The sequence below is a fragment of the Xiphias gladius genome, chromosome 8 (genome assembly GCF_016859285.1).
Source record: "Xiphias gladius isolate SHS-SW01 ecotype Sanya breed wild chromosome 8, ASM1685928v1, whole genome shotgun sequence".
In the NCBI taxonomy this organism is placed as follows: domain Eukaryota; kingdom Metazoa; phylum Chordata; class Actinopteri; order Istiophoriformes; family Xiphiidae; genus Xiphias; species Xiphias gladius.
The window spans coordinates 20,142,490-20,156,235 of NC_053407.1; the positions used below are offsets into that span (position 1 = coordinate 20,142,490).

Sequence of the window (13,746 nt, forward strand, 5' to 3'; positions counted from 1 at the left end):
ATGAACGCAGATACGTGCGTCTCATACTGCGATATGACATCGATGGATTCATATTATAGCACGTCTACTGCGCAAGGTAGGGATCACCAGGCGAACCCGTTCAGGACTTTCCCGAGCGCTGAAACCAAATACAGCCCCACGTTCATACCGGGTAAAGGGCAGGCTTACGGAGAGAAGTCCCGGAGCCCTTTCCAGTCGGAGTGCCAGTCGTTGGATGGCGCCGAGGAGGGCACCTTCAGCAAATACCAGCTCTTCATGCAGCGACCGAACTGCAAAACTCCGCCCGAGGGCAGCAAGCTGCACCCGGACAGCGGACACAACGGGACGCTCATTCCCTGCTACGGTGAGTGCGCATGGGGGGGGGGGGACTGTATGAGGCGACACGCTGGCCCCGGGTTTAACGGACATGTGTGACAAGGGGGGGCATTTTGCAAGCAAGGATGGACATTTACTGTAAAGCCAAATGCAGCATCCGAAAGTCAGTAATCTGTGCACGAAGAGCAGAGGGGAGGGGGGGGGCACCAGCCAGCACTCCTTCTACTTTGACCGAAGAGAACCGTGTGTCTCTGCCATAAATTCATCTTCAATTCAACAATATAGAGCAGTGGCTTATCACCTCGATACAGGTAACCGAGAGCTACCGGGGGAAAATAGAAAATTTTCCGAAAAACATCCCACTTTCCTTTGTGTATGGGAGCGAAATCCAGTGGTAGGATACCCCGAGCCTGTAGGAAAATCAGTTAAATGTGCGTGGGATAAGACACTATAAATGCTACCCGGTTGGATCTGCAACTGATAAAAGGCAAACGCGGAGTCAATTTAAAAAATATTTTTCAGGCAGTGAGTTTGCAAGGTGAGCTACAATTGAAGCCTTGCATCCACCAACGTGGACTGTGTGTATTGACTGAGATTTGATTCTGATCATTTAGGCTTTTTTTTTTTTTTTTAAATGGGTGTTTGTCATTTTGTGGCGACAAGTCACAGTTTTTTTTTTTTTCTCCTCCGCTTTTACCACCACATCCCTACATTCGACAACTTCATCCCCCTCGTAAACCGCAGCATCACTTTCACAGATCTCGCCGGCCTACAACTGCACTTATTTTCTACATAAAACTCTCCTCGTCTCTGACAAACGTGGGCACGGAAAGGAATTTAAAATTTCTGATATTCAAATATCGACCACGGGTCACCGGGGCACGTCTGCTCACACACCCGCACGAACGGAAACTTCAAGCTCTAGGTGGTAAAAATGAAGAAATACAGCCGGACGGTTTTAAGACCAATTCTGACACGACGTCCGTTATTTTCACTGCAATTTTTTTTTTCTTTTTTTTTCAGCACAGGGGATTCTTTAATGACAAATAGAGTAACTGAGTGACAACTGGCGCAACTTCACAGCTACTTCATGGATTAGAGAACATATTATTATATGTATTTATTCAACAGGGCAGCCCCAGTTAGACCAGAATCTCACCGTTTGCTGACCATAATTAAAAACAGTCGATTCAATAACAAATGTAAGCATTTAGAGACCATCTTGAAATCCTGACAAATATCATTAATTTTAAAAGAAAGCTTTACGGAGTCTTGCTGACAATTCGCTGCACTAAACAAATGTATCTTAAGGCCGTTTAAAGAAAACAATCCAGTTTACGGTCCCTTTTATGAGAAGCAGAGCTTTAAAATTAAAAAGATAAAAGCCTCTTACTGAGCAAACGAAATGGATTCAACCCACTGTGTGTGACAACAGGTCAAACGGGGTCGATGGCCGAAAAAGGCTCCATTAAATACAGTAATGGATTTTATTTAATATACTATGTGGATATAATATTTGTATATTATAACATACTTTAAAAAACTACTTTAAAAATGATATTTTGGAGGTAAATTTATTTTACAGTATAGACCCTATGGCGACTACATATCTCCCATCCAGATGTTTATGCTGATGCCACAGAAGAAAACATCTCGTGCGATCAAGGCTGAAATTTGACGCAGGTTGATCGAAAAAAAATGGCCAAAACAAATGTCAATACACTAAACGCTTAATCGCGTGAGAGTACATTTAAATATTAGGTGTAACAAATGAAACTGAACTACCCTAATTCTGCTCAGTGGGACCAATCACAACTGGGCCTGCAGTATCACTCTTTTTTTTTTTGTTTTTTCGCCGTAGCTAGTGCCACACTTTGCCAAAATACATCCACGAAGTGCAAAGTAATCGGTTTTCCCGAGAAACAACTGGAGTCACTCTTTTGTCTCAGGCCGACCTGTCACTTTTTTCGGGAGTGTGAGAGCAATGCCTCCAACAGATTGGATCAACCCGGCATTGAAGTGAATTGATTTGGCAAGTGCATTGACATAGCCATTTAAACACCGTCATTAAATGCAACATGCCTTCCCTCGAGGAGAGCTCTGCAGTGTTATTATTGAAAATGTTGAAGCCAGATGAAGGCATCGTGGCTCTGGGGAGGATACTCTGGGGTCCTGCCAAAGCCTCAGGCGTCAACAGGCTTGTGTTGTTATGTGTGGTCCTCAATGGCAGATATATTGCTCAATGCTGATGCTTTATCTCCATCATGATGACAAAAGCTCCTCTCGTATCCAAAGGGAGTTTTGTGTGTGGCAACTGGGGCTACAAACGTAACAGTGTTTACATGGAGTGTCACTCTGAGGACGTTACATGCAAACAGTGTCTGGGTACACCAAGATACAGCAAAAAAAAAAAAAAAAAAAAAAAAGGACGAAAAACGTCTCACCAGCTATGCAGTAATCTCTCTGTATATATATAGTACAATTACAAGAATGTAAAGAGAAGCAAAGCTGAAGGTGTAGATTTACTGCATAGATTCTGTTAAAATTAGGAAACATAATGTGAAATATTTTTGTCTTATGCTGCATGATATTCACACTTTTAATTCAGGACACTTCCAAACATTTTGAAAAATCATTTCTTTAAAATCCCTTTATTTCAGTGCCACTAAGTATCATTTAACTGTGGTAAAAGATGTTAAAAAGCGATTGTAAAATTCATACTCAGTTATTCTTTTACATTTTTGCCGTCTAATCTCTAAACTCTCAGGACAGTGTTTTGCAAAGGCTTCGGTTTGTTTCGCATGGGATAAAAATAGTCCCAACCAGAGTTATAAAATCACATTCACCGAAACACAATATTGTCTCTTAAAGAGCAATTCGACGTTTTTCTGCACAGTAGTACCTCGGACTGGCAGGTTAATTCATTTAAGTGCATGCTAATCAGTGAGACTGTCCCACAGTGAGGACAGTGATTGAGCCGTCTACCTGCTCACACGGCGATGAATGAAATAAAACCCCCGGAGCTGATGGAGTGCTGAGGAATGCAGGTCAGCACTGCAGGAGAGGTCCGCATTAATATAAGGCAGATGTGCATTACTGGCTCCTATACTTGTTATTCATACTCCCCAAACATTAGTCCCTGAGATGACAAAGCGGGACTGGTTTACATAACCCTGCCTCAACAATACCTTGCATAAATAAGCAACAAGTCAAGAATGGACATTGAGATTAGGTAATGATTTTAGAGAAATGAGAGGGTTTCTCGGAAACCCGCGCACGTATGGGAGAGACTGTTTACATGCCCGTACTTTGCTGAACGCTATGGCTTTGAGATGCAGTGCATATAGTAGTAGTGTAGTTTCCTTTCTTGTTTTGAACTAATTTTCAATTTTTGATGCTTGTTGCAGATTGGCAGCTGAAACAGAGAGACCATAAGGTTTTGTGAATACAAATGTACATGAAAGTATTACTACACTCTCTTTATAAATTTAAGAGAACGTAAGTGGAGCTAAATCTGAAAAATCATGGTGTTTATAGGCTTGTGGTTGATACTGAGGTTGGATTCTGCATTGCTGATACACAATGGAAGTGTTTGTGGGAATACTGGTACTTACTAAAGGCTGTTTGTGCTTCATCGTTTTTGTCTTTTAACCAAGTAACCATTTAAAAGCAAATTATACATTTATAAAATACAGCTCTGTCAATCTTTGTATTTTCAAACAACCCATCCTCCCTTCAGTGGGACGTCGAAGCATCCTGTGATATGTAAAACATTTTTATCAGCGTATGAAAACCAAAACAAGACTCCAAAAAATCCTGGCAGCGTTTTAAAAGCATCCTGTCAAAATATAGTACTCTAAGTACATGTTAAAAGGCTCGGGGAAGTGATGTCACAGGATATGCATGTGCTGATGACTAACACATTGGGTAGATGTTAACAATAAGCAAATGCGAGTGACACCTGTGATCGTGCCGGCATGTGCCTGTGAACCAGAATAAATTAGAATATATGATGAGTGAACGCTTGAAAGGATGAATTCCTGACTTGTTAAAATGTAATGGCTTATATAAATGTGTGACTCAGGAGGTGAAGCAACAGCAATTTGCCTGCCATGAAAGGAAAAGAAAGTTTAGACATTCATATAACTCTGAAAACTGAAAACTTGTGTTTCATGAGGTGTTGTTTTTCTCAAGAGCTGGATTGAAATCTCCTCTCATCACCACTCAAAATGATTTTCTCTCATGCTGTTGTGCAGCTAACACAGCACGCTTTGGCCTTTACCTTCAGACGCATCGCTAGCAGGGGAAGGTAATTCCCCACCGCCTACCTGAGATCTGTATGCAGGCCAGATTATAGTGATGATTTGGAAACTTTAACCATCTGGCGTGCCTTTTTAACTGCACCTTTAATGAGGCTGGCGTCGTGTCTTTACCTCAACTCCCTCGATTCTTATCAATGGACTATCAGCTTTCCTGTTTCTCAGCTTGCTTTCAGCAGAGAGACACAGCTCATTTTGTTTTGATATATTTTTTTAAAATAAAATTCAGGAGTGGGAAGTAACCCAAATCATCATCAAGTGACACTGCCTGCGCCAAACATTTTCTTTATGCTGCTCTGTGATTGCAAAGAGGCAAAGACACTTCATAAAAATGTGATTTCAATGTGATCTAGACGGTATAAAGGCGATAGTGGAATGCATCTTGAACTTCTAGAAGACAGGGAGAGGTTACAGATGGGTGATTACATCAACTTCAACAGACGACAACAAACGGTCAACTTCATTTTGACCTTGAGAGGTTAATGCTTCGCTTGTGGATAATTTCTCTGCACCGATATGGAACATTACGTTGAACATGTACTTTTAATTTTGGCTCATGAAGTTCACTGCAAATAATTAAAAACTCTCCATTTAAATCCAAAGATTTTACCAAAATACTATTTTATAAAGATGTTGTACAAGTTTTTCCCTTAAGGAGAAAACCTGTGTACTCCCCTCCATTAATGACATTGCAAAAAAAAAAAAAAAAAAACCCCACACAAAATCTCAACCTATTTCTGTGGACTATGATATGAGACAGTGACAGCCATGGCCCAAGGTATGACAGTAGTGAGGTCATGATCGTGTCAATTTATCAGGAACTGAGGCTTCGCAGAAAGACTTTTGGGTTTCCCAGGGAATCTGCATTCCTGCGTGAGCCGCTGACATAGATCTCTCCTCAGGAACATCTGGGAGCCTCCCTTCCGCTGAGGAAACAACAGTCAGCATCAGGTCTTAAACTGTGCTGCGGGAAAAAACATAATCCAGCCCAAAGCATGTCTGCGAACCGACATGGAATGCAAAATTAATAGTCACCTGTTGACGACCAAAGCCAATGGAATATTTCACTTTATTTGGTCCATATAAAAGGTGTGATAAGTGGAGAGCCATTGTGGCAGACTGCTATCAGCTTTAAGTGTTTTGAGAGAACATTTTAGAGCACTCTGTTTAAAAGCATTCCCTTCCCTATTTAGTGTTTGGTCATTAACCCTTCCCCAGGTTACTAATTTATAGTGTTTCTTTTATTTGGCTTCACTTGACCCTCCCCGTCCCATTCCATAAAAACTGAGAGGGTGCCCTGTTGCTTTACAACCAGTTAAATTACACTTTGATGTTTTCTCTCTGTTTTCAGCAGTGATTAAATTGCTGACCCTAGTAAACATATGACCTCGCCTAACTGAAGAGGTCTGCAGCTTCTCACAGAGTAACTCCGGCAAACTGTAGGATCAGCCGGCGATATCTGGAGCGATCATATACACTGTACGTTGATGAATACTGAAACGAGAACAACAGTAAAAAAACACATTCCTCTGAATGCCAAAAAAAAAAAAAAAAACCTGGAGCCACTGCAGTGGAATCTTGGCTCCCAAAAGAAAGCCGTGTGTGATGGCAGTGTTCTCCAGAACAGCGTGCAGAAGAGAAAGCTCAGCATTCGGGAATATTGGAAGATGTTTGTGGCGAAGGATTCTGTGTGGTTAGCATGACAGAGAAAAGACAGATGAGTTTGGAGTTTGGAATACTAGACAGAGAAAAGATGTCGATTAAGGTAGAATTGCTCTAATTAGTGCGGATTCCAGTGTAAATTGTTTAAACTGTTTCCAGTCTTTATTCTAACCTAACTGGCTGTTCGCAATAGCTTCATATTTCCTGCACAGACATTGAAGGTGCATCGACCCTCTCACGTAATTGTTGGTAGGAACGCAAAAAAGCGCATTTCCCAAAATGTCAAACTGTTCCCTGAAGGTAGAACTGTTAGCCTGATTAATACAGATGCCGTTGTAAATGTTGGCGAACCAGTTCTACATAAGGCTGAAAACCTCAGACAATTCCACCCACTATCCAACCATCTTCCCATCACCTCATCTGTGCACCCAGCTGGACCCTCTTCCTAAAAGGATATATACCTTGCTCAGGGGCATAATTGAATTTTTTCTCACAGATGCAAATGCCAAACAGGAACCTGGAGTTGACCCGCCTTGCTTCTTAACATTGCATCCACGCTCCTGCCCAGGGGTTGAATGAAAATATTGCACAGTGCTGGAGCATAAGAGGCCATTGGAGGGGTTGGTGATGTCAGAACATCTGCCTGTGTGGAGACTGTAAGAGGGTCTGACAGGTGGGCCACAGCAATATGAGGTCATGAACTCCAGCTGGGCAAGCTGTGTTGTTCCATTAGCATCTCGGTCGGGGCAAGTCTGAGCCTGAGAGAAGGGGGGGCTGCTGCAGTTTCTAGGGGGTAACATCTCATTATGAGACACTCTAGCCAAAGACGTAATAATCCATGAAAACAAACATGCATGCTGCAGACAGCCACCGCCTAGTTTCATCACTCTAAAGCTATTCAGTCATCTAACTAACCACTAAAACGCTTGGCTCAGAGTCACTAGTGCCATAAGGTGTCAACTCTTTTTGGCCCACTGCACTGGGTTTCAGGGAATGACAGTAGGCCATTACTGACATCAGTCGTAGCAAAAATGCAAAGTGACGCACATTAGCACGTAACTACTAGGTTAATCATCCTTAACTTGATCTACCTCTGAGACAAATGTATTTGGACTAAAGTAATGCTGGTGTTGTACAAGACTCCTAAATCTGTTTATGTGGGGGAGACCATTATGCGCTGCTTTCGGACCTATAGAGTTGGGACGGGGCGCTCCCCGTGCCCATACGCAGGCAAGGCAAACAGAGAGCCTGACAGAGCACACTGTTCTCACTGGCCCGCAACCAGAGCCCTTCAGCTTATTTATTCCCACAGCTGTTTGTTTATTGAAGGAGAAGGGACAGCTTTCTTCATCTCCTAAAAGGAAACAAAAAAGCTGGCATGCACTGACAGGAACAGAGCATGGTCTGTCACAAAATGGGCGCTCTCAAAATTGAAGGTGACAAACACAATGTTGTTTACATCTGACGGGCAAGGCTGTAGGGTAAGCGTACACAAAGCACACCATACACAGCGTCGAGATGGCGCAGCTTTTGCGTGGCTCAGATTTCAAGTGGCGTGATTGAGAGATGCGAGGGAGAGGGCTGCAACGGTTGTGTCAGAGGTCACGCCAATGTGTAGTGACATACCTTTCAAACAGAAAAGGACATTTCCTCCCTGCCACTTTTAGACTTGCTGCACGCAGACAAGGCCTTTGAACCTTAAAATAAAGCATTACAGAGGTGATGTAAGCTTAAAGTAAGTGTCATTTAATGTGGACGATGGACATATTGATGAGCGGACACACTCACTGACTTGAATGTGAGGCACCATGGTTTTATTCACACACATTTTAAAGAAAGTATTGCTCTGCTGAATATTCTAATTACAGATTAGTAGCTACAATTAGATGACTATTATTCACAGCATGTGGCCCTCTGCGCTCAGCTCGAAAAAGGGTTAAAAGTTGGTTGAAATAGTTTGTTTGATAATAATATTATTACATTAAGAAAATGATTTGTATTATGTGTGAAGCCACAATTGTGAAGGCTCTTTTGCTCTTTGATGTTTAATATGAAAATTGTATGAATGGTGCACTTCAGCCAAAACGGAAACCAAAATTGCTCAAAAGTATTTTATTATAACCACAGTGTAACATATGAACTTTAAAATCTTCATTTTGTTTTATTAAGTTTTTGAGCAGTGTCGTCAATTCACATCACAGAATTAAAGAGGTACTCCAGTCATTTAATGTTATACCTCAACATAAATTGAGGTATAAAGTTAGGGTTTAACAAAAGACACAACTTTAAAGAGCAGTAAAAATAGAAAAAACAGAGGCTGACATGTCCTGACTTTTATTTTCTAGCAAAAGTCAAGCTCCAAAAGACCTGGATCCTAAAATTCTCATAACATAACAAGCTCACAGCTTTCATTAGGCCCAATTCTTTCAAACCTCACACTTTCAATTTGTCAGTTTGTAATGCAGCCTTTCTGTTAATAAAAAGTGAAAACTTGAGGACAAGCTGAGGCATTTTTTCAAACTACAGTCCCTCCAGAGCCACAGAAAACATGCAACAGTTTTCATAAAGCGAGTATTACACCTCCTGATGAGTAAACTGAACTTCATGTGTAAAATTCGTGGGGTGCTCCTTTAAAAGAACAAAATACTATTGATCATAATCTTTCATGCTTCTTTCCGTCTCCTTAATTTCATACATACAGGAAAAGACAACAGCAGCCTGACAGAGTCTGAGTTGCCCCCGAGTGTCGACCCTCCTGGAATGGAAGGCAGCTACCTGAACCTGAAGGAGCCCGGCATAAAGGGACCGAACGAGCAACCGGGCTCTGATCTTTCCAGCCCTCTGGACAAAAGTGAGGCTGAGAGCAACAAAGGCAAGAAGAGACGCAATCGCACCACATTCACCAGCTATCAGCTGGAGGAGCTGGAGAAAGTTTTCCAGAAGACACACTACCCAGATGTTTATGCCCGCGAGCAGCTGGCACTGAGGACAGACTTGACGGAGGCTCGTGTACAGGTGAGGACGGGGGAATAACACCAGGTTACATGCAAAAAAACAAAAACAAAAAAAAAAACCCCTTCAAATTAAAGAACATAATACGTTGTTTGTCCATGACCTCTAGAACAACACATAGAACACATAGTTAAGGTTTGGCAACAATCAAAAACAGCTGATTGTTGATTTGAAAGAGGAAACAAACAGCACTTGAACGTAAACTTGTGTTGTTTTGAGGCACTTGTTGAAATGACTGATGCTGTCACTCCTTACTGGGAAGATGGTCTCCATGAGCTTGAGCTGTGTCGTACGAGTGCAGTCATCCATGTTTGCATGCTAATAATCACTCAGGGAGCTGGGAGAGAGGGCTGGGAGAGTTAAGACTGGCATGTTGACAAAGATTGTTCGGAACAGCAGACAGCAAGGCCTATTGTTCTCCATCTCTCTTTCTGCCTGCCAGTTTTACATCAGAGTAGGATGGGTGGGACTAAGGGAATACTCTGCACTTAGCTCTTACATGCTGCAGGCTCTGCAGAGGGGTCAGAGGCCAAGGGGTTTCTCCCCAGCACTACCATGTTCAAACTTCTTCACCACACCACTCTGGAGGCAGGAAAGGAAAACACATGGAAAAAAAAAAAAAGAAAAGTCATCGAAGCTATTTGGCAAGGATATAAAAAACAATTTGAGATGCCAGTTTCAATTTCCACGCAAAGTCCAAGACATAGTCAGGGACAGAGAACCTGGCGTGGTCCTTGTGGTGGTACAGTAAAATAAGTACATTCATGTTGCGTTCACACAGACCCATCTATTCCCCAGATGAATATAATTAACTTCCTCATCTGACAGGCACACAGCAGACTCTGTTGAGTCACTGTGAGGTTTGACCCATACTTCTAAAAATCAGACCCTAAATATGCACGCAATCAAGACTAAACCCCACAATTTCAACTGAAGGTCTATCAAGACAAAGTCCAGGGATATCCAATTGTTGAATACCAAGGGGCACTCGAAGCTTGGCAAGCGACTGGAGAATCTTTTTCATCTCCAAAAGAACAGCCATTGAAATCCAGAGTACAGATGTTTTCTACCAAAATGCCAATGTCAGGGTCCTACAGTTTCATCCTCAGTTTGGTGATGGATATCTTCAAAAATTTAGCTGCAGTTTCCCCTAATCACATCTGTGACTTCTGCTGCCACTAGTTTATTTAGTACAATTAGCTCTCAACCTCAGACTTGAACTTCACCACACTGCCTACTCTTTCTGGAGGAGGAGGCTGTGTGCGAGTGACTGCTGAGGCAGTCTATCAATCGCCATGGTCCTGGATGACGGAGATGAGGTGAGACGGCTAGACTTCAAAGCTGCTTTTGGAGTAGTGCACTCTGCCCTCCCTCTCTCCCTCTTCCTCTCTCTCTGCCTGTTGGCTCTGGAGCATAAATAAAGCTCTTTAATGGCTCTGTAAGCAGCCTTTTGCTGTCAACGTCTTTAGCAATTACTGTATCACCGCCAAGCACTTTGAGCTCCAAGAGGACTGAGCCACCTTCCTTGCAGATGTCTGCTAGATAAAATAACCGAGAGTAGTAAGTGTTTGCAGTTGGTAAATATACTTTTGGGCATCATACTGTATATATAATGGGTCACTGTTGTTCATTTTGAGAAATAATAAAAATGGTTCGAGTTAATTTTGATTCGGCTTGTGCAAAGACACCACTAGCCTTCCTTTCTAACAAACTTAAAAGTTTATAAGTTGGGGAATAGGAGACACAAGCAGCAAAGGACACATCTGACTTCATAATGTTCCCTGAATGATCTCTCTGCCAAACTATTTGGCTTGGGTCTCATTCCTACTGCCGTTCAAAGGCAGAGCTACGTAGAGCAAACCGTCTGTGAAACATGACACACTCAGTACCCAGAAACCATGACAAGGGGCATATATGTCTTCAGACATTGTTTGTTTGTTTATAAAAAGTTCCAGTAAGTGTTTGAAAGAGTCCGCGTTAGAACGCATTCGTTAGTGACTGCCTTTGAATTATGTATATAACATAGTATGTAAATGTGTGTGTATCCTGTGTGTGTTTCTGCGTGTGTGTATGTGTGTGCGCCCGCTCTTGTCTGCACGCCTCTGAAAGGTCAGAGGGGTTAGCTGCGGAAAGCCAAGGGCTTAGGCGTCAGGAAATTAAACATGAAATGAAAACAAGCTCCAGTTTGAACATTCTCCCATCTCACTTTCCAATATCCCCACTTCCCCTCGCCGACTTAAAAGGGAGGAGGGAGGAGAGAGACATGGAGAGAGGGGATTGGGGAGGGGGGCCCGAGTGGAAGAGAAGAGGCCGAACTTCAACAAAAGGGCAGGAGTACGACAAAGATATTAAGATGAGTACAGGAGGAAAGTTGGAGTTATCTTGATCCATCACAATTAAGATGACGGCTCCAGAACTGATAAAACTTTATATTTTAAAAAAGGATAGTGGAGCTTTGGAATACTTGTACAACATTAACCTTACAGACATCAACCTTTTGTCATAACTTATGCCGTTCATGTGCTACCATTATATTCATGTCATACAGCTAAGAATCCAATTTTCCATAAAATATATACCCTGCAATCTATGAAAAACCCAGAAGGTAATTTAACAACACTAACACTGTTCCAAAAGTATTTAAAGAATAATAAAAGTCTTGTAATGAAGTGATTAAACATATTCCATGAGCTACATAATAAAAAAGATTTTTGTCTCTCAAGTTTGCGTGCATCTGCATCTCCTAATCGACAAAACTGGAAATCTCTTTTTTTAAAACACAAGTAAAATACCAACATGTTATTTTGTATGAAAATGTAAAATATTGTAAACAAACATCAATATATATCAATAAAACTCATGATAAAATTTCCAAACTGGTTCATGTTGAGCAAGAAGACCATCTTTGGTTGGTTTAGGAAAAATTTTATAACTTGCAATGGACTGAAAAAGTTTTAAAATCGGATGCTCAGTAATTTAGGTAATACATGAGAGGGCTGCATTAACCTCTGACAAATAAAACAGTGGGATAACTTTCTAGAAACTCAAACTATAACTGTGTGCCCGCTTTTGGTTTATCAATTTCTTGTGTTGAGGATTTTATTTGGAAACCCGTGATGTTTTGAGCTCACAAACCCAAAGACCCACCAAAGTAAAGACATGACAAACCTGATAGACGCCAAATCCTCAGGGGAATATAACAGACTCAACTCCCCCCTACCAAACATATGATATAATTCAAAGGGCAACAACCCCTCACCTTGACATTGGGTTTCAGCCACAACCTAAGATATCAGCTTACCACTCTGCAAGGGTGAGCTGTCGTCTAATCTCTCCAGCTGACCTGAGGAATGTCGGAGACAGACGACATTTCTTTACGTCAGCTTCTCGCAAAAACACATAGCAACAGCTATATGTACCGCAAGAGGCCATATGTGGTCTTGTCTTTGAAAATGAACCAACTAGTAGTTGTGTCCTGTCTGAAAAATTACAGGTTTGTATGAACAACACAGCGCTTACAGCTCGTTTTATCTCTTGATTAAAAAATCCACTCCAGTATGGGTTTATAAAATCATACACGTGACTTTGTGGTATCCACATCTTTGTCTGGCACAGCTAATTTTTGTCACTAAACTCTATTGTGTTTAAGTTGACAGAAAGAAATGGTCAGAGAAAGAGACGTGGGGGGTCTGAATAGGTTGACTGAGGGGAAATTGCATGTCAGGGACTGTGAAAACCACAAGCTGATTGGGCTGGGAATCAACCCACAATCCAAGTTCAAACCCCTGTGCCGAGGCTGGATCGCTCTCTCTTTTCTCTTTGAAGAAGTTTCCCCCTTCCCTCCTGGGAGGATAAGATTCAGACAACCAACAAATAGATACAGATAAACATGTGGAGCCTCCCAGTACCTCCCTCTGCTCGTCTATTCTCTTGCATGGAGATGTGAGAAAATTCTCTTAAAAAACAAAAAATCAAAACAGAACAACATAAGTTCCAGCTAATTATGTTCAGGAACACATAGATCTATGCTTAGGAAAGGAGAAAAGAAAGGTGACTACCACTGGCTTGCAGAAAAATAAAATAAATGTAATGAGGACTAAAAAGGTAATCAGTAATATTTTTGATTAAACACTCTTAATTTGGGTTAACCAGGTATATTAAATCATATTAGTATTTGCAAATCATTTTCTAACAGGCTAGATGTTGCTTTTAGTCTGACATTACCCCTAAAATGTTGTTATCCAGGTACCTTGCATCTTGCCTTGGGCTACAACTAACAATTATATCCATTATCAATTAATTTGACAAATATTTTGATGCCTTTAAACTATTTGATCAATAAACTGTCAGAATAGACAGTCCAAACCCCAAAAGGATTCAAATTACTTTCATAAAGACTAAGTTAATCAGAAAATATTCCCTGTAACCTGTGAATTTA

At 41.5% G+C, this 13,746-nt stretch overlaps 1 protein-coding gene and 1 long non-coding RNA gene across 2 annotated transcripts in view; one reads left to right on the forward strand and one right to left on the reverse strand.

Annotated features, from left to right (window-relative positions):
• Positions 1-13,746, forward strand: part of alx4b (ALX homeobox 4b) — a 16,226-nt gene continuing 2,480 nt past the window's right edge. Inside the window, exons 1-2 of the mRNA XM_040134051.1 lie at positions 1-347; positions 9,014-9,028. Of these exons, the coding sequence (XP_039989985.1) occupies positions 1-347; positions 9,014-9,028 (362 nt within the window). The remainder of the gene's footprint in view (positions 348-9,013; positions 9,029-13,746) is intronic.
• Positions 8,403-13,746, reverse strand: part of LOC120793732 — a 23,441-nt gene continuing 18,097 nt past the window's right edge. Inside the window, exon 5 of the long non-coding RNA XR_005708029.1 lies at positions 8,403-9,890. This is a non-coding gene — a long non-coding RNA (uncharacterized LOC120793732). The remainder of the gene's footprint in view (positions 9,891-13,746) is intronic.